Genomic DNA, 21,962 nt, shown 5'->3' on the forward strand with positions numbered 1-21,962 from the left:
GTCGGAATCACGAACTTTTCAAATAGTTTAAAAAGTTCAAACACTGCTTTTGTCTGTTATCCTAATATTCCTATTGACGCATCAATCATAACCTCTAAAATATCAGTGATAGATCAGAAAATGATGTGATGTTATCAAATTGAACTATTTCTTTTACATAACAACTTTCTCTAGATATTTTTATATTATTTAGATCTTTGTAATATCTTTATAACACTATCCGAAGCAAGGAATTATATATTTTCAATATTAATAGACTTAAATCGGAAGATCCTTATGTACAGATGCAAAATGATTATATCTTTTAGTGTCTATCTAACGTTGTGGATCTCCAACATCTAGCAGAAGGTCTCGTGTAAGATGTGATGTGAAGCGTAATGGCACACATATTCAAATTTAAACTGATCATTCTACTGTTGATCATTTTTTTTACGGGTATAATTTTTAAAGGTTCCCAAAATGTATAAGTTTAGGGAAGCCTGATCGAAGAAAAACCACATTATTGGTGAAAAATCAAAAAATTAAAAAAATTAAAGAAAATATACTTTATTTGAAAATTCCAATTTTATTTGATAAATTTGTGTACGAAAAGGGAACTCAATAGTTGATAGCAAAAACATATATGATATTATTTTTAGCCATAACTTAAATTTATCAAAATTATAAATTCATAAAATTACAGTATTTAAAGCAGTGGTTTTTCAATCCTGACTGATCCTGAAGAAGATCATGGACTTGATTAATACAGAAGAAGATCATAGACTTGTTTTTGACCACATATACCTTTATTCTCAACGATTAATGACACAAATTACAACTGGTTTCTACACAACTCTTTCAAAAACAGTCGACTAAAATTCATTGGAACCCTCAAATGTGGCATATTTGAGGGTTGAGTTGTTACTCTGATATTGAAGTGCACTATCACTAGAAATTCGCTGACGACATCTATATCTCAAGTAATATGTAATATGATTATGACCTCTTATTTGTTATAGCTATCGATATATCAGGAATATGCGTGATTATGTTCAGCTAGTTTTAACTGCTAATCTAGTTTCATTAAGGATCATTCAAAAAAGTAACGATAATGTTTGGTTAAGAAACAAACTATTTTCTATAAATCCAGTGAACGGATAATCAGCACTATTGTAACATGAAATTATTCGTAAATCTATTTATGTGTCTAAAGGGCTCAGGTCCATCCCCCTGATACATCATAATTATTTTTTAAATCTTAGATTATAATATTGTACATTGTTATGGGAAAATTATATGATTTTGGATGCGAGTTGAAACATGTTCTCTAAATTCTAGTCTCTAGTAGCTCTAGTAAATGTGAGTGGGATTTTTAAAGTTTATGCTAATGACTTTGATAGTCTCTCCGTGTTATTTTATGAACAGAATGGGCACTGCTTTAAAGCTCAAGAAGTCTCTGGGGGTTTTTTATTGATCTTATATACTTGGTCATACCAAAAAACCATGTACTTTTTGTTGAATAAGGGAGTAGCATGTTTAGTTGCTAATGAGCACCGATTTTCTTAGCACGTCTCATCCTACCAGTATGATGTTTAGCACATCATTCTGTCAGGAAGTGATTAGTAAATTGAAAATCGTGAAGAGATGAATATTGAGTTAAAGGTGAATTTGTGAATAAACCGTCGTGAAAAGTGTTTATTATCCGACTTTTTAATACAACTTTTTAGACATTTATTTGTATATATGTGATATACATATGATTATTAATATATATTATTATATATATAATAATAATATGTATTATTATATATTATGATTATATTATAAATAAATATATATATATACAAATGTATATATTACATTAATAATTATCGCATATACTAGATAATGATAAAAAATTTAAATGATTTGTATTAAAAACCAAAAATAAATAATTATATATATTTATTTGTAATTAAATTCTGTCCTATGAAGCAACTTAAAATATTATTTCCTTAATTCTTTTAGAGAGGGACAGAAATTAATTGATTTGTTTTTCAAAAAGTATTTTTAGAAATACATTTTGAAATAATAATTAAAATAACTATTTTAATTCTATTGTATTTACAATGCAAGAGTATTTAATTACAAAATAGAAATAATTTTTAACGTTTAATACATTTTCAAAATATAATTAAAAATAAATTAAAATTAAATCAGCATTTTATTATTCATATTTTAATTCATTTAATGAAACTACACATATATTTAAATTGCTAAATAATTTATTGCATTAAAAAAAATAAAAACTATTTCTAAACTTTAAATTAAAATCAAAATAAAAATAATTTCCGTTAAATATTTGTAATTTTAAAACATTTTACACATCATTAACCCAAATAAATCAGTTGGCGGAAAATAATAGGATTTCGGTAAAAGCGCAAAAATATTCACTTAACACGATCGTCTTCATATATTGGATTCGAGCGCTGATCAGTCTTACATATTTCGTACTTAATATTGGTGATATAAGCCATTCAAGTGGAACTAATTCCAACAACAGCAATGCTCATTATTTTCCAATTACTTCCAGTTTAGTTCAATGTTTTTGTAAAAATGATTTCAATTTATTTATTAATTTTTATTAAAATAAATAGCAATTTCAAAAAAATACTCGTAAATACCATATATGGTATACGTGACCTCTTTGAAGATTGCGGAACCAATCTGATACAAATTAGTAATGTAAATGTGATTTCAATGACTAAGTAACGAATAACCATTAGTCTTGAAAATCTAGAACACAATAATTTATTTATTTTTTAATTTAAAATCGTGAGTTCTTACTCAACATTTTTCTGTGTTTCTTTGACAGAACTTTAACAGAAAATTTAACGTCGAATTTCCATCTAGAGAGGTATGGACGTCAGGTGGTCCTTTCTTAGATGAGGGCTTAACCATTTTCACTGATGGATCCAGCACAATTAGTGGTGCAGACCATGGAGTTTTCTCAGAGGAATTGAACAAATCTTTCTACTTTAGGCTTCCAGATTGTAGTGTAGTGTCTTTCAGGTGGAAGTGATCGTCATTAGGGAATCTATAGCTTGTTCGAATGTAGATGATATATTAGGCAGGAATATATATATACTATCAGACAGTCAAGCTGCTTTAAAGTCCTTGAGTTCAGTCCAATTTACATCTAGGACGGTTTTTGACTGCTACACATCTCTAAACGAAATGTCGACGCAGCTCAATATTTCTTTAATCTGGGTTCCCAGGCATACGGATATTTTCGACAATTGCAGGACAGACGAGCTAGCCAGAAAGGGCTTGAAACACTTAGATAATCTGAGCATATTGCTAACATCTTGTAAATTATTACTGAGCTCTTTTTGTGCAAAAATTTTTTAACAAAAGATGGGAAGACTCAGCGATATGCAGACATCTGTACGCAATGTGGCCACTTTCCGATAAAAGGAAATCTAAAATTCTCATTGAGATGCCCCATAGAGACGTCGATCTTTTGGTTGGTTTACTTACAGGCCACTGTAAACTAGGGAACCATGCTAGAAGATTGGGCCTTCCCTTCAATCAAATCTATCGTAGCTTTGGCGAAGACTATGAGAGTGTCTCTCATATACTGTGTTTTTGCCCAGCTAATGCACGGCGGCGACTTAGCATTTGGAGAATCCCCTTTGTTGAGGACCTGGACCAGTTACAGGACCTGACACTAAATAGCATTTTATGCTTCGCCAAAGGTTTTAGGTGGTTTTCAACTCTTAGTTTTTCTCCTATATATACGGTAACACAATGGGCCATTAGGCCAAAGTGGATCCACTAGAGATCGCCGGTATAACCTAACCTAACCTTACCCTATAACATCCATTAATTACTCTACTGATATATCATAGGTATACTTTAAAGCTTACTGTGATTTAATTATATTGCACTTTCACCAAACCTACCTTGTCATAAGTCGTGAGCGCGTAACATTTAGTTCTAGTTCTAGTTAGTGGGCCAAAAAACCCACTTTCCTAAAAATCTGATTCTTCTAGAGGCTAGAGCTGAGTATTCATGGAGAAAATACTTAATTGTTTCTTTATTCCTGTCAGTTTTCACAACTTTTATAACAAGTATTACAAAGAATGCGCAGCTTTTCTGTGTGGGTGTATAAAACCAGTGAAGAGACAGGACTGTAGTAAGCTTTTCAGTATTCACGCGATCCCTTTTTTCAGGTTCCCAAGATCTGATCTTGTTATATGAGGCCATGTTAATCGGGCTCTTCTTCTTCAGATACAAAAGAACTCAGCCAAATTCTATTTAAGCTTTTCAGCAATCTTTGAACTATACTAAGCTCATCTAATGACATCAAAAGTCATTCTATGCCCCATTTAATAAAAATCATTTATAATACACACAGTGTTACTTTTCTTTTGTATTTTTATGATAACCTTTTCGCCACGTTTCAATCTTAGCAGCCTTTCTTACAAGTTCTTGCTAGTCTGCGTCTCAGATCCCTTCGAATAACTCGCCCTATACTTCGATGAGTGGTATTCTGATACCTCCATCATGTTCTATAACTGTGGCATAATGTTATAGAGAGTTCCTCTATAAGTCTGCAATCAGGATGCAGCCTCCACAGCTAACCTACTTTCAAACTTGCGCAATAACACTATTTCTCAGTATTAACCCTCTTTGTTTCAATTCTCCTCCATTAATTACTGCAATAAAGTTTTGCACAGTGCTCTTCGGATCAGTGGTGATTATCTTTATCACTTTTCATTCCTAAGAGTTGGTTTTTGTAGGTTAAGGTCTTATAATGTAATCATAAATCCGTTTTTATTTATTTACTAATTTGTAGTGTACTTAGGTACATGAAGTGTAATTAATTTTGAGGGTACCTATAAAAATCCCAATATGCGTCGCCTCATTAGGGCGCATATATTTCAATGTTAAAGCTTAAAAACTTTAATTAAAATAATTAAAAATGTGTAATTATTTGTTATTTATAAATATTGATTTGCTGTTCTCATTTATTAGCTTTTAATTAAGCTCTAAAAGCATTAATTGTTTTAATTATATGAAGCATGAAATTATTTATGACAGCCAAAAATTTAAGTATGTGTGCATTAAAATTCAACACAAGTGTATTAATTACATTAATTGAGTACTGAAAATTGATATTCAAATGAAGTTGTCCCAAACCAGCAACAACAGCAACAACAACACAACAGCAGACGGCCGATTGCCGACTTTGTAGTGCGTCATGTATTTCTCTCTTTCATGTCAAATTAATACATAAACCCCAACACACAAAATCAACGCACGTCAGAAAAGAATCAGAATTGAAAAAAAAAAATAAAAAAGATACTAAATATTAAGAAAAAATATAAAGCAAGAACAAAAAATCAAAGAGCACATGTAATCAGGCTTTAACTGACAAAAGAGCGAAATTGCTAACCTTTGTAAACGAACCCCACCCAACGTACGTCCAGGCAAGAGTCATAAAGCAAATTAAATCACAAACTTACAACTAATCAAGAGAGCAAGCAACCTTACATTACAACTGAGCACGGCTGCAAAGGAGGCAAACAAATTAAGCCAACATAAAAATCGTTGAGCAAAAAAAAAACAACAAAGAAAACAAAATAAAAACAAACAACACTTAAACAAAAGAGAGCGCAAACGACATATCAACTAAGAAAACAAACAAAATCAAAGTAAATTAAGTAAACAAATCAACAAAAAACATTTTTACTCCTTACGCTAAGCCATTTTCCCAACCAATGCGAGAAAGGGATAAGTGTTATTACAGAACAGTGCAACTATAAGTTAACCACTCCTACTTCATTGTATATAAGACACACACACTTCTATAGTACTCTGCTATGTGCATTGCGTGCAAAAGAGAGGCAAATAATTGCAACAGAGCTGTCAACTGACTTGACAGCTGCTCACATAATAAAGTCATATTCTACCCTAACAAGGCACAGTGTACTTTGTTTTTGTTATAACTATCATAGTTTTCTTTTTGTTGTTGTTGTTGTTGTTGTGTGTTTGAAAAACCGGTTTTATGCCATAGTTTACTGTGGCTGATTCTGCGCCCAGTCAATTTTCTCATACAATCACAATACAGCTTGGCAAATATCAATTTCAATTCTTTGCTGGCTCAGTGGTTTGTTGAGTTGCTGTCAGATTACAGGTGACATTTGTGAGTGTCACATCGTCAGTAAAATCGTCTTATACATACGACTCGTTAGTTTGCAAATCAAGCACAGTCGCCACACTGCCAGCATATAAGCCTCGTACAATTATGGACGGAAATTCGGAACTGTAATTTGTTTGTTAGTTCAGTCAACATCCGTCATTGTAATCGATCACAACGTATTGCTGTCAGTCAGTCAGTTATATTAGTTGATCATACATCGAGTTACTCACACACATCGGCTTGCCTGCTTATTATTTGTGCACGCTGTTGTCTCTGTCTAATTGCGTACTTGAGTTTGTGTGTGTATGCTCGTTCGTTGGTGGTTTAACAGTTCAATTTCGAGACTACTTGCCTCAGTGAGACGATAAGCAGCTATGATTAGTTAATTTACTCGTTGCGTTCGCAGTGAACAGACGTGTGCGTCGCAGTCGTTAGTGAGTACCAAGCATAAGAAAGTAACGAATAATTTAATTAAGCAATCACTAAAACAAACCATAACAAAAAATAAAACAAATATTTAAATAAAAAATTTTTAATTTATAAATAGAGTTAACAAAATAATTAATAGTATTGTTTTGTGAAAAAATTAATCGTGCAGTGAAATTTAAAAAAAAAAAATTATAATAATTTAATCATAAACAACATTAAAAACGTTTAGTGACGAGTGTGCAAATAAACAAAGAACAAAAAAAAAACAGTTTTCGTACACAAATTAAAAATAAAAAAAAATTATTTTCACTGCAATACAAATGGCCTTAGAGGATCGCTGCAGTCCACAATCAGCACCGAGTCCACCAGGTTTACCGCAGTCCCCACATTATCAAACCGGCGCTACAATACTTGATATGAGCTTGCATCAACCCGTTACACAGAGTCCAACACATACAACCAACATGTTACCACATCCCGCCGCAAGCCTCTATCAACAACAACAACTACAACATTTGCATCACCTACAACAATTACAACAACTACATCAACAACAATTGGCAAATGCCGCAGGCGTAGCCTTTCAACATCCAGGCTTCGAAGCGGCTAACCATGCGGCAGCGTTACAACAACGTCTTGCCGCTTCACCTGGCGGTCATTCAGCAGCTTCCACACCCACCTCAACTGTTACAATCAAAGAAGAAGAAAGTGATTCTATAATGGGTGACAGCTTTAATGGTGAACATGAACATATGTTAAATACCGCCGGCACTGCAACCGAAGATGAGGATGATGACATTGATGTGGATGATGTTGATGATATGCATACAAATGCTAACGCTGCCCGACTACCACCGCCGGCACATCAACAATCCGTGAAACCAACTTTGGCTTTTTCGATTTCCAATATTTTAAGTGATCGTTTTGGCGGCACTGAGGGTGCCAAATTGTTGCCAAAACAGACGAATCTCAACAGTTCGAGTATCTTTCGACCCTTTGAAGCTGCACGCGCCGCTACAGCTACACCTTCCGCCTTTACACGTGTCGATCTATTGGAATTTAGTCGACAGCAGCAAGCAGCAGCTGCTGCTGCCACCGCAGCTATGATGATTGAACGTGCTAATTTCTTGAATTGCTTTAATCCTGCTGCCTATCCTCGCATACATGAAGAAATTGTGAATAGTCGTATGCGTCGTAACGGTGTCATTCCTCCAAACAGCGGTAAGAATATTGAGCCAAATATGGAGAAATCAGCTTTGGGTTCACTTTGTAAGGCCGTCTCACAAATTGGTCAATCTGTGCCCACTCCAGCTACATCTGCAAATTCCAATGTATCCGCTGCTACAACATGTATATCCAGTCCGCCACCTGCATCGAATGCTTCAACTATCTCAACTGCTTCATCAAGTACTTCCGCTGTTAGTTCCTTGAACTCATCGCCTACAAGTCGTTTGCCAAGCAAAAGTAGCAGTCCACAACCTATACCACCGCCATCGGCTGTTAGTCGAGATTCTGGCATGGAGTCATCAGATGACACACGCTCTGAGACTGGTTCGACTACAACAGAAGGTGGCAAAAATGAAATGTGGCCAGCGTGGGTGTACTGCACGCGTTACAGTGATCGGCCAAGTTCTGGTAAGTTAATAAACTATAATCCTTTTTTTTATTTATGATTACATATATAATAAGTCAATATAATTATGTTAAATATGCTTGAATAAAGTTTTCATCGGAAGAGTTCTAAATTCAAGAAATATCAATAAACGAAAAGAAGTAGTATAGATAGAAAGGGGTTTCTATTTTTAGTATTAACATTGATAAATAATGTGATCTCTTAAAAGACCAACTTCTTTATATTCCAATATGATTAGATTTAATGCTATTGTGTAAGACTTTCATTAAAAGATGATTCCAATAAATAGGTTGATGCAAGAAACGAAAGAAATCGTACGAATAGGAAGTAAGTGGGGTCTATTAGAAGTATTTGCAACAGAAAAATACTATCGAACAAAAAATTAAGAAACTAAAATTGCTTCAATATAATATAGGAAATTCTAAAAATCAACTAAACAAATAGGTTTTTAATAATCCATAACTTTATAATCTAGAGGTTATATGTATAGTTTACTATATTCAGAATATTTTATTATTTTAGTCAGTTATCGCATTTGTAAGAAATCACAAGTTCAGTCCTTTTGTGGCATTGGGTAAAATCTACGTAATCCTCAAAATCACATAATCACATAAATTTTATATATCTTATTATAACACATAGTAGTCATTTATCTCATAAGTATAAAATTTCTATCAGTCTTCTTTTGTGTTTGGGTATAATCTAGGAAATGCTAAATATCAGATAAACAAATATATTGTATATATTGTTTATGTTCTCGAGATAATGAGATCAAAGAAGTTTATTATTTCTTGCCGATATCTAAAGGGTGTAATTATTTCTAATATATATATGTTAAGAACTTTTAAGTAATCAATGAATTCAATCCTTTTACAACATTTTTTATCGTTAAGTGTTCGCCTTACTTCAAGGCTTCTTCTTCCTTCAGATAGGACCTCCAACATACCAGTCGGTATTTTTCAAATAATTTTCTCTTCTAATCAGTCTTTTATGGTGTAAACTACTTAAATTCATTTTTTATTGATTATAAACAAAAAAGAAAAGAATTGCTGGGATATTCTTCTATAAACTGACTTAAATTTGAAGGACACACAAACAATTACAAAGTCATAAATAATGAAAGGAAGAAACATACAAAACTGTTTAAGGACTTTCGATTGCGGTGCATGACTGAAATTTATACGACACATGCAGTGTTGGTGTTGTTCTCCTGCCGGAGGAATTATCTTTGATGCCGACATACTCGTATTAAATGTCACAACAGCAGCTAAAACAACAACAGCAGGAACAATAAGAACAAGGACAATCTGTGAGATAGTAACTATCCATAACAGTTATTATATATAAACAATAACAGAAAAAATTGACCAAAAAAATAAATTATAAAAAAAATTAAAATAAAAAATTGTAAGGTCATTTTGAAACGAACGATTGAACTTATACTATGTATATGACTTATGAAAAGGACAAGTAAAGAAGAAGCATAACCGAGCAGAAGAAATCTGTGTAGTAAGATTTGGTTCGTCTAAAATACCGACACGTGCGTCATTTCAAGGGAACACAGGGAACACTCAACAAACGCTGTGTGTGTTCCCCCCAAGATAAGTAACGGAGAATTCGTCTAAGCAGCGTTAAAGTAGCGCCGCGCATTTATCTACTATTTATTGTGGATGAATGGCTGTGATACAGATCCATTTAGATTCGTTTCCACTAGTTGTTATTGGGTTAGATGTACTTTTTTCGTGGTGTTAATTGATGAGTTAAGTGCATTTTTATGACTTTGAATGGGTTTTTAATTTAGTGCTGATCGACTTATGAGGCAAGCCACTTTCACAATTGTGTCTTTAGCGCTTCTGATAAGTAGTCACACTTCATCGACGTTCTAAACAATTTCAACTAATAATAATATATAAAGTAATACATAAAGTATTAAGTACAAGTAAAAAAAAGTCAAAATTAAATAAAAAATTTCCAAAATTAATTATTGTGAAGTCAATAATAATAATTTATTGCGTGATTAATGTTTTTTTGTTCTTTTTTTTAATGAATGCCAAATCAACGTAATTTTTAATTAATTTTAAATAGTATTATAATTTATAAATTAAACAATAATAAATGAAACATCAATAACACAATGGAAAGAAAAACATATACTAAATTAAAATTTCCGACTTTTTTACAAAACTCTAAACAAACCAATTAAACTGACTAATAGTTTATAGTTGTTGACGAGTAGTTTCAAAATTATAACTAATTAAATTGCAATTGACTAAGAAAAAAATAATTGCATTCATTTATTAAGACATTTTCTACTATTATATTTGCTTATTAATATTAAATTATAGCCTCCGGAGTAATAGAGTAATACAATAATTACAACATCGTGTGAATTACAGGGGAAAAAATATTACTAACGAGTACATGCAACGAGTAATAGCAATTGCAAAAAGAAAATTAAACATTTATATTGTATTTATTTACCATTTACGAGTAAATGGATGAAAACCACAAATTGAAACCCATTTTTCATTATTCTATTATATATTCAGGAAATAATCGCTACTATTTTATAGTTATTTTGTTGTTAAATTTATGTGTTGATTAAAGAGGTCAGAAAACTTAGGTAGTAATTTCTAAAACCTTTTTGGTAGCTGAATTTAAGGGGATAAAGCTTTTATATCATATTAGTATTAGTAGAATATTATCTGATAAAAATAAATGATATATAAAATGAAAATGATTGTAAACGACTAAATTTTGTTGTCTCTTCTGTATTTCTAACAATTAGTACAGGAATTTTTTTTCCTATGGTGTAGTAGGAAGATATTTTTCCCATACTAAGAACTCTCCGCATATTAAATGCTCGAAAAGAATAATTAAACAACAAAATATACTTTTATTGATAAAGTCAAATATGGTTAGGTTAAACCCCAATTTTTTATCAATCATGACTTCCTTAATTTCTATAATAAGGATATGTTAAGGGTATATGGCACTGCGACCATCAAGTCTATTGTGCCCCTATATGTATTTATAAAACTTAAAAATTTCTTATTTAAAAACGTTATAAGATTATTTTTGCAAGCGTTTTAAAAGAATTAATAAAAATTAAGAAGTTATGAAATATTTTTAAAAGTATATTTTGAAATTAATAGCTATTGATAGAATATTTGAATAATAAAATATCTATAATGGCTGATATTTAAAAAAAAAAAAAAATAAGGGTACAAAACTAAAAAAATAAAATACTATGTATTTTATTGCATATAATATTACAATTATATACTATACATTACTTAAAATTATTATCTGTTAATTAATAATATGTATTACATATATGAACATTTATACATAATATTCTATTGCTAGATTTTTAGAATATTACGTAAATGATTAAATTAATATGTATTTTCTAAATAGTTACTTAATTGTTTACTTATATTCTTAGCGCATAATTGAAAACTTTTTTATCTATAAAATTAGGAAGTAACATATAAATAAAAGTACTAATTTTATTTACTAATAAGTATTTCCTCAGTAATTTATTCGTAGATTAATTTTATTTACATGTATATATTTTTAAATACTTTTTTATTTTTATATATTTATAAGTATTAACTTAATAATATATTTTTAGATTAATAATATTTTTATAAATATTTTTGAATACACTGTTTTATTTTTATATATCTATAAGCATTATTCAATAATATATTTTTAAACTTCTTTTATTTTTTGTAAATATTTTTGAATACACTGTTTTATTTTTATCATTTATTTTTTAAATTTAAGGTAGTTTATTATTTCAACATTTTATAATTATACTGTATATCTATTAATCGAAAAATAGATGAATAACTTATATAGGGTATGTTAACTGTTATACATAAACATTTTAACTTAAAACTTAAATTTCAATATAATATAATATTTATTTTTTCTTATCTTATATTTATATTTTAATTTTAAGGTAGTTTATTATTTCAACATTTTATGACATATACTATATATCTATTAATCGAAAAATAGATGAATAACTTATATAGGGTATGTTAATTGTTATACATAAACATTTTAACATAAAACTTAATATTCAATATAAAATAATATTTATTTTTTCTTATCTTATATTTATATTTTAATTTTAAAATAATTTATTTGATATAACATTGTAAAAAAGATATAAATAACATAAATAGTACAAATATGATAATTGTTATATATATTATATTGATGTATAATATAAATAATGATAAATACGGTATATGGTACATATGTTTTCATACGCATATAATATAAATAAAAATATAATTAAAAAATTTTAAAAATTATTTTATAAATTTTTGAATTTCGAAATATCAAAATTAATTTATTGTTTAAAAAAAATTTAACGTTTATAAACGACAAAATTGTAAGCAATTTAATAAAAACTTGTTTGAAAGTAAATATTTCATTAAAAAATTATGTAAAAAAATGAAATATTTTCTTTTTCAAGTGAAATAATTATTTATGGAGTGTAATAATTTTGATAAAATTCAAAAAAAAAAAAAATAATAAATTGTTTTAATGATATAATTAAGTAACTGAAATTCCTCAAAAACTTGACAAGTGAAGTTGCAACGTACGACCATTTTTGGGAACGGTTGATTTTAAATATTAAAACTGTACAAATTAAATATCAAAAATATTGTTGATTTATACATAACATTAAAAAAAAAATACTCAAATAAAATTTAATAAATAGAGAAGAAAATATAAATAAAAAACACTTTTCATTTAAATGATCAGAAAATTTTGCTATGAAATGCAACGAAACCAGACCAAATCGAACCACTCTGAGTGATAGACCAACCAAAAGCAATTCGGTCAGCCGAAATAAAAGGCACATTAATTAACAATATTACGAATTAACAAGCGTCAAGTAAAGCCACGCAAGGCCCGACATACCACAGTAGAGAGCACCACGGCAGGCATGCCTTAACAAAACAGAAAAAAACAACAACAACCCTGGTCCGTGTGTCCGCCATATTCTCCCGTTTATTAGCTGCTATGAAAATTTTGACAGCTGACAAATTAGTTGTGGCGTTTCAACCTGTATTCTGCGCTGTCTTTCGCTGTACTTTTAATAAGATTTCTGTGCCTATAAAATTTTATTAAAATATTTCTTTTTTCCTTGTTTTTAATAGCAACAGAAAAAAATGCTTTAATACACAGAAAAAAATGCTAATTAAATCATTAGTTTAATTAATTAGCATAAATGTGGAAAATAGTTTTTTCATACTACGTTTAGCTACTTTGATAAATTTGACGCGTTGCAAATGTCAAATGCTTAAATAAATATTAATAAATCAAATGTGCAGATAAAGAGTAAAATACAAAGAACACAAAAACAATAAAGAATATAAAAAATATATATAATAAACTACGTTATTTATATTTAAAAAAAAACGCAAATTAATAGAAGAAAATGTCGTCGCTGTCTTTGTTGTTGATTTGCAGACTTAATTAAAATACAAAAGCTGTGAAAAGGCGTTGCAAAAACAAAAGAAATAAAGAAAAATCATGAAATAAAATAAATGTTTTATTATGTATATTTCATATACAATACAATATATGCACATAGAGCTGCATTTATTACTGTATACATTTTAAATTATTTTAATATAATGTTTTTTCTTTCGTACTGTACAAATGGGCTTGCACCAAGTTGACAACTGACATGGTGGGAGTGAAAATGTTTAATTAAATAAAAGTTGAAAGCGAAATGAAAGTGGCATGAAAATAAGAGAAACAATTTAAAATTGATATGTATGTAAATATTTATATATATGAATGTCATGAAAAACTTTATAAGTATATACTAAATGAATAAAATATTTAATATTTTATTTAATAAAATCCTTGCTTTCAAATATTTTCCGTTTAAATTAAATAAAATCTGCCCTTAAAACTCAAGAGTGTAATCAAAATTAAATATATAAATAGCGTTCAATTTTATAAAAATGGGATAATCATTTTATTAAATAATTACTTAAGGTCAGTTATTTTAAAAATTAGTTGTAAATTTATTTTGTAATTTTTAAAATAAAATTCCTTGCCTTCAAATATTTTCTGTCTAATTAAAATAAATCTGTCTTTAACTCAAAATGACTTAAGATTATGAAAATCACATTTAATTAATTTTATTAAAATTAAAAAATAATATCAATTATATTTTAAATAATAATTTAAAATTTTTTATTATTAATAACTTTTAAATTATGTTTTTGTAATAATTTTTATTATGTTCTTTCTTTCAGGACCCCGTTACCGACGCCCCAAGCAACCAAAAGACAAAAATAATGATGAAAAACGACCGCGTACCGCCTTCTCCAGTGAACAATTAGCGCGTTTAAAAGTAAGTACCAAATATTAAAATAATATATTATTACAGATCTAATAACTGCTACAAAAATATTCAGAGTAAAAATTAAAAATTCCAAAAATATAGTATTTAACAAAAACAGTGAAGATTTATTTTAAAAATATATGCCGAAGCAGCTATACACAGACACACAGTACCTTAATTGGTTCACTTGGTTTGGTATATTATTTGATTTCTTTAAAAATTCCAAAATAAAAACAGAGCAAAGAATAATTACAACAATTTATGACAAGTTTAGTAAAGCGATTCCTGGCATATAACCATTTTTGTATACATATATTCGTTTTAAATATCATTTCTTAATTGACTTTTCACAATACTCTATTCTACTTAATATATCATCTTAGGCTGCTTTAAATTCTTGAAGTGAAGAACATAATTCGCTATTAAAGTTGTATATGTCTATAGTATCAATATTCTCTTTATACATTTAATATGAGTATCATATTTGGTTTTTCTAACTTCTTGAAGTTCAAACACATTATTTACTTTTCAACTTCGCACAATTCTTTATTATGATGCACTCTATACGTATGAGCATTACTATCGTCAACTTGGTTTATAACTGAATCGCTTCAACTTCTTCCAAGAGTGTATGTTTCTTCAGCCTCACATACAATAGTATGGTGCTTCATAATTTTTTATCATCTTTCTCCTCTATATACTTATAGACTTTAGTCTAGTACTTGACGACAAATTTCTTAAGATGGTGTCCTTAAAATATGTCCTATCATTCCCTATTGCGGCTGGTGTTTATGTGGTGTATTATTTTCCTGTTGCATTGTTGGAACAATTGAAGTATGCTGTCTTTTCTTTTTTGATTATCAAATTTTTAATAAGAGTATTCACACAAGTAATTATTATCAAAATGCGGACGTGTTAACGGGAAAATTTTTGGTTTGTAGCGTGCGAAGCAATGCTCATCGACAATCACTAAGGAATTACACAAACAACTCCTGTTTAAATTTTGAGAATAAAGATAAAAACAATACTACCAAATATCAATTGTGTTTTAGAGATGCAAAATATTGAATATAGTGATATTAATTGATGTTTCTTGTATATATTGTTGCTTGACACTTTTAATAGATTTCCGTGACAACCAATGAATTGAAACCTATAAATTTCTTCAATTATATGTTAACATATAACTGATATAATAATTATAGCATAACCAATTTATTGTTATTATTATTATATTGGCATATTATTAAACCTACTACGCTTTCTCAAAATCTTAGTGGGCTTATTGCTTGATTTTGATAGATTCCTGTGCCAACTTATGTATAAAATAATATATTTGTTATTAAAACAATCTGTGTTGTAAAGCATTCTCTACAACATCTTTGGCAAAATGCTAATAAATACTTTTTAATTACTGAATCAGTTTGTTATTTCTTTATTTTAATTTCAGTTGAAAGTACATATTTTTAATAAACATGTCAAAACATCACATCTGAAAACAATTTTAATTTTAATTTTTTTTTTATTATCTTGTTTTCCAAATATCATAAAAAGTAAACTAAATGTTTTCTCTTACATACATCAATTTATTTTTGAAGGAAGTATCTTTTATGACAACAACTACATTTTAAATATTTTTAAGTGCCAATAAAACGATAGGAGTCAAAAAATCCCACCTCCATAAATGCCACAATATTTACACTCATTTCGTCTGCCACCCGTCGTTTTGCTTTGTGATTTTTTAAGATTTTGATCCTCTTTTGCGTAGCATTCAATATAGAGAGTCTTCTTTTCCTTCCTTCTTCTCATATAAGAAACCACAATTTCTTACTATTTCGCCTATCTTCGAATCTATGATGTGTGTCTCAACAACATATCAGTAACATGCATCCAATTTGGGAATTAGTTATGGTCATATATTCTAGCCTCTTTTCAATTCCTAACCTGACATTATCCTTTCTTTCATTTTAACCGCAAATAATTGATTCTTTCTGCATATTTTTCATACCAAAATAAAAACAAAAAAAAGATAAATAATAAGAAAAAAAAACTAAAATCTTTTCCTTTCTTTTCTCTACTTGCAGCGTGAGTTCAATGAAAATCGTTACCTCACCGAGCGTCGACGCCAACAGTTGAGCTCAGAATTGGGCTTGAATGAAGCGCAAATAAAAATTTGGTTCCAGAACAAACGTGCTAAAATTAAAAAATCCACAGGATCAAAGAATCCTTTAGCATTACAATTGATGGCACAGGGTCTATACAATCACACTACTGTACCACTGACAAAGGAAGAAGAAGAGCTGGAAATGCGTATGAATGGACAAATTCCTTAAGGTGTGAAGAATATAAATGGGTGGTTCCAGTAAGCTTCCAGCTTTTCGCGTTATACTGCGGAGCAACATTTTTGTGCAATAAATAATTGAAGAAAAAAAGTATTTTTTTTTTTTTGAAAAGCCGTAGAGTTCAAGTTTCTTGTTGTTTCAAAATTTTTTGATCGAAATAAATAATTTACAACAACAAAACGAACAAATTATCATGTGATATAAATGTAAAGTGCGTATGTCATTTCATTTACTTTTTCCTATTATTATTTTTTTTATTTTGAATTAATTGTAAATAAATTACTTTACCTCTCACCTAGTTTTTTTTTTATTATATCTCTTGTATATAATTAAATTCACTCTATAACTAATAATCAAGCTGCGCTTTCTCCTCTTCAAATACTTGTAAATATTTTATGTATATTTATTTAACTCTATTGAAATTGCTTAATGCATTGCAAATTAAAAAAAAAAATAATGAATCAAATATAAAAATAAGAAAAATGTTCAAAGTATTATTAACAACTTCAAAATTATATTTGTATTATATATATATATACTTTTCCTATAGATATTTATGAAAATTATTATAGTTTTTAATTTTATTTATAAATTAAAAATTAATTTAAATTAATTTTAATTTAAATTTTAATTTTAGTTTTAAGTGAAACCTATTTTGTATTATTTAAGACGTTTAGCTACAAGAGTTATGTATATACATAAACATATACATATATATTAATTATATATATTGTTTTAGCTTTTTAGCTTTTAAATTTATTTATGAAAAAAAAACTGATATGAAATATTAAAAAATAAAAATTTAATTAAAAATCAAAAATAAAGTGTTTCATGCAAATGCAAATAATATATAAATTATTGTTTTTAATTTCTTGTTTTTACAAATGGAGTTTCCTCTTGTTTAGGTTTTTACGGGCTCTCTCTCTCTTTATAATGGAATTGTCTAGGTAAGAATTGACATTGAATAGCAATACGCTTTGATTTGACGTTTAAAAAATGCTTAATTTATTTATATACTATGATATATACATTACAAATTTAAAAAAAAATCCCGTAATCATGTTTTGAAGAAGATATGGTATATTGGTGTTATAGGTTATGTTAGACCTAACCTACTACTTTAAGAACAACGCTGTTATATAGAGTGTTACGGGCACATCATAAGCAAGGTTGCCACATATGGTACTTTACTATCAAAATTGGTACTTTTTTTTTCGTTTAGTACTCATGTTTAAACAATGGTACATTTTTGACGACCCAACTTTATTATGGATATTTCTAATTAATTTTTTTTATAAATGCAACTTTGCACTATTTTATATTTTGTTCATTTATAACACTATGAAAAACACAGAACGAAAAAATAAAAAGGTCGGAAAAAAATTTTGGACCTTTTTTTACAGAAATGGTACCTTTTTAAACCAATTTTGGTACAGGAAAAAATTTTCAAGTGGCAACCGTGGTCATAAGCTGTGCAACAGTAATAGAGTTGAGAGAAAAAGCAATATGTCAGATCAAATTCCGTCATAAAAGCCGGGGCTATCTGTACGTCGACACTTGCCATACCTGTGACCACGGTGGACACATGCGGTACTTTAGTACTAAAATTGGTATTTTTTTCAATGTGGTACTCTAGAACTCATTCTTATGAAATGGTATTTTTTTAAGCGCCAACTTTATTATGCATATATATTGTACAAGTATTTCCATGTCTAAATAGCATATATAAATGCTGAGTTTTCAATTAAGGCTTCCATAGTCTTAAAGTCTATAAATAAAGTAATTAAAAATAATAAAAAGGCCCTTTAGGAAACATGGATAAGAAATTGAATTTAATTATAAGTATATTAACAGATATATCATATAGTCACATCACTACATAGGTTTCTATGTAAAGGAAAACCAGCCGATAATAGTGGTAATGTATGGGATGCTGCAACGCTATTTTTACAGATAGCGGTGGCAGTGACCAGAAGTAAATAAAAATTTATGTATGTATATATATAATTAAAACTAATATAATTTTAGGTGTTGATTTAGTACAAATATTGCGGGTGCAAAAGATAAAAGAAAATTTCAATCAGAATGGATTTTAAGAACTGAAATAACACTATGTTACGCAAAGAACTATTTCATAAAAGAGATAAGCACTATGTATGGTCAGCAAAAGATAGTCCGATTATATAAATAATAAAATGGTTATAGATAAAAAGACTTGTACTGTTTTATATCTTCTGTACATTTTACATATATTGGATTTTCTTATTTAAAGATAATAGAGAAAAATTTGATCTTCTTTTACGGAAATGGTACCTTCATGAACCAATTATGGTACAGAAAAAAATTGTCAAGTGGCAACCGTGCGTGCCCATGACACTTTAAATAACATGGCCCTTATTTGCATAAACTTCAAAAAGATATATCGGTGTTATAATTGACAGAAGTTAATATATGTTGAGATACCAGTCATAATAGACAAACGCACTATCCAAATAAGAATTTTCTAAACAAGGATAATAAAAAACAGCTAAGGATGTTTTTTCTTCCAATATATAGCCAGTGTTAAAAGTAGACCACCAGCGAATTAAGGACGTCGTAAATATTCCATATGAATTATTTATATCAAACTCAAATTCAACATTTATGATTAGAACATGACTTTTTTATATCAAGATTTGAATTAAACAGTTTGAGAATTATATATTTGTTTAGAATATTTTAGAATATATTTATATACTTTTGTTTGGAGTTTTATATCAACTATAGGTGGCAAGCATTGCAAATCATTGTCCTGAAATTGCCCAAAAGTCGGTACTGCGGGCAAAAGAGTCCTATTGTACCGAAATTCATGCACATAGTTTTTACCAATTATTTTAAATAGATATTTTAAGGGGTGCAGGGGATATAATGTGCAATACTTTGGTTACACCTATTGATATACAACATGTTGTACTTAATTTTAGCATAATAGCAAGTTTATTTTAGCGTAAAAATACTTTATTTTTAATTTATAAAAACCTTATATTAAAATAAGTATTGATAATTTTTTTCTATCTCATGCTTTAAATTTTTGATAGGAATTATTATGTATTTATTGTAAAACTCTGTTTCTATAAAAAGAACCTATCGCAATCCTGTTTCAAGGTCCGAATTACTTTTAGAGAATTTATAATCTTCATCATATGAATAAATTTTATTTATCTCTATGATTAAAAATGATAAACTTATCACAAAACGGATTAATCACGCATTCAAATAGAATACAACTTCATTTTCTTTTCAAATTATTTTCCGATATTTCGACTACCTGCGGCAGTCATCTTGGGAGTTTCCCATAATTAACATTTGAATTCAAGACAAATGTCGCAAATAGTCGGTGAATATATCGAAACCTTGCAGTCTAGGTTTTTTAAAATTATTCAGATCACAAAAATGTCTGTGACCATTTTTTCCTTGTTCAATACTTTTTTTAATACTTCGTTAATAATACTAGACCCTGTTTTTTAATAATTTTCTTTCTTTCTTTAGTTTTCTACGCAGTAGCACTTCAATATATAATATATGATACCCTAGTAATTCAGCTAAACACATAACACCTGGTAATTTTATTCAATTTGTCTCTGGTTGTGGAGCTCCAGGTTTTTTTGACCAAGATCGTATTTATTGAAAATTTACCATATTTACAAGAAAAAGTTATAGAAAATTTAGTTCTTGATTGATGTTCCTTGCTGCACATTCCCAAAGCATTATTTAAGAACTCAACAGCGTCCATGAGCAATCTTGAATTATTGAATTCACTGGTTTATATGTATGTACTATTAGCCACTCTATAATCTATTATCAACTTCTAGAATTCTTGTTTTCTTTGTATGTATAACTTATAATGTGAAAGAAAAAAATTTTCTGGAAAAAGTTATAGTTCTCATTTTTTTAAATAGATTTGCTGGACAAACAAGTAGTGAACAAAAGCATGCAAAAGATGTGCGTAGTCACCAGCTTAGTACAAGAATGTGTCACAAAGCTCTTAGAATGTACTCATGGAAATGAGGTAACAGTCATATGGGTTGAAGGACACATTGGTATTGAGTAAAACGAAAAGGGAGGTAAACTTGCAAAGTAAGGATCCAGCCATAACTTCTACGGCTCAGGACCCATAATATCATTGGGCTACAATATGACTGCGGCATTTGTCGATAAGCCCGGCACCTAACACCTCACATAAGTATTTTCACTAGTTAAAGATTTTAACAATTTACATTTCTTCATGATTAATGTTTAACTACTTTATTTTGTACTTGCTTCTTGATTTTTTTTTTTTATTTATTTTGAACATTGTGATCTGTTATGGACCTAGAGTATTCTCCTGAATCCAATTTCCTCCATGAATTGTAGTATTGAGTCCACATCACAGAGTTTTAATTTTTCATTAGATATGAGATGTGCAATTAGGTCGTGTTTTGAGGTTATTCAATTTTCTATAAAACCAATTTTAAAAGTAATAGTTTACGTAACCCTATCAGAATTCCTGAAATGATATTTAAAATATGTTTACTTAGTTGCATACAATTCTCCAACTATTTCAGGTTGAAAGTCCCTATAGTGATTTCGATTGTATTAGCTCTGGTGGATTATTCCGGTAAAACTTTCACTGTTTCTATTCTTCTTTCTGGTTTAATGAAATATAGTTACTCCTTCCAAGCCACACAATGGTTCTAGGCCAACAAGCAGCTGCGCCTTTCTAACTTTGGGTGCAGCTTCGAATAACTACAATATCAACAACAGATCTATCTAATAGTAGTTAGAACAAGAAGAAAGTTGTTGTTATAATTGTAAGGGACTATTACATTATCTACAGTGAAGTAATTGAACAATTATTTTGCATTATTTAAAATGGTTCATTAGAGCATTTAAAATGCTATATTTTTGTTTACAATACATATATGATTTCTAAGAGAATAATGTTTCTACTAGATAAATCTAGTTAGAAACATATGTAAATCTGAA

The 21,962-nt window shown here is 29.0% G+C and overlaps 1 protein-coding gene across 1 annotated transcript; it reads left to right on the plus strand.

Annotated features, from left to right (window-relative positions):
- Positions 1–6,915: 6,915 nt before the first annotated feature.
- LOC119685259 (segmentation polarity homeobox protein engrailed) lies at positions 6,916–17,070 on the plus strand. Its single transcript, XM_038099499.1, has 3 exons — positions 6,916–8,230; positions 14,528–14,625; positions 16,701–17,070. Exons 1-3 carry the CDS (start codon positions 6,916–6,918, stop codon positions 16,947–16,949), a joined length of 1,662 nt encoding a protein of 553 aa, XP_037955427.1. The 3' UTR covers positions 16,950–17,070.
- Positions 17,071–21,962: the final 4,892 nt, after the last annotated feature.

This window comes from Teleopsis dalmanni, chromosome 2 (assembly GCF_002237135.1).
Source record: "Teleopsis dalmanni isolate 2A chromosome 2, ASM223713v2, whole genome shotgun sequence".
Lineage (NCBI taxonomy): Eukaryota > Metazoa > Arthropoda > Insecta > Diptera > Diopsidae > Teleopsis > Teleopsis dalmanni.

Excerpts from the sequence above, each read along its gene's own strand:
- LOC119685259 (XM_038099499.1), top strand. The coding sequence starts at position 6,916 with ATGGCCTTAGAGGATCGCTGCAGTCCACAATCAGCACCGAGTCCACCA. Across the intron at positions 8,231-14,527 it reads CAGTGATCGGCCAAGTTCTG|GACCCCGTTACCGACGCCCC; the intron begins GTAAGTTAATAA and ends TCTTTCTTTCAG. Across the intron at positions 14,626-16,700 it reads AACAATTAGCGCGTTTAAAA|CGTGAGTTCAATGAAAATCG; the intron begins GTAAGTACCAAA and ends CTCTACTTGCAG.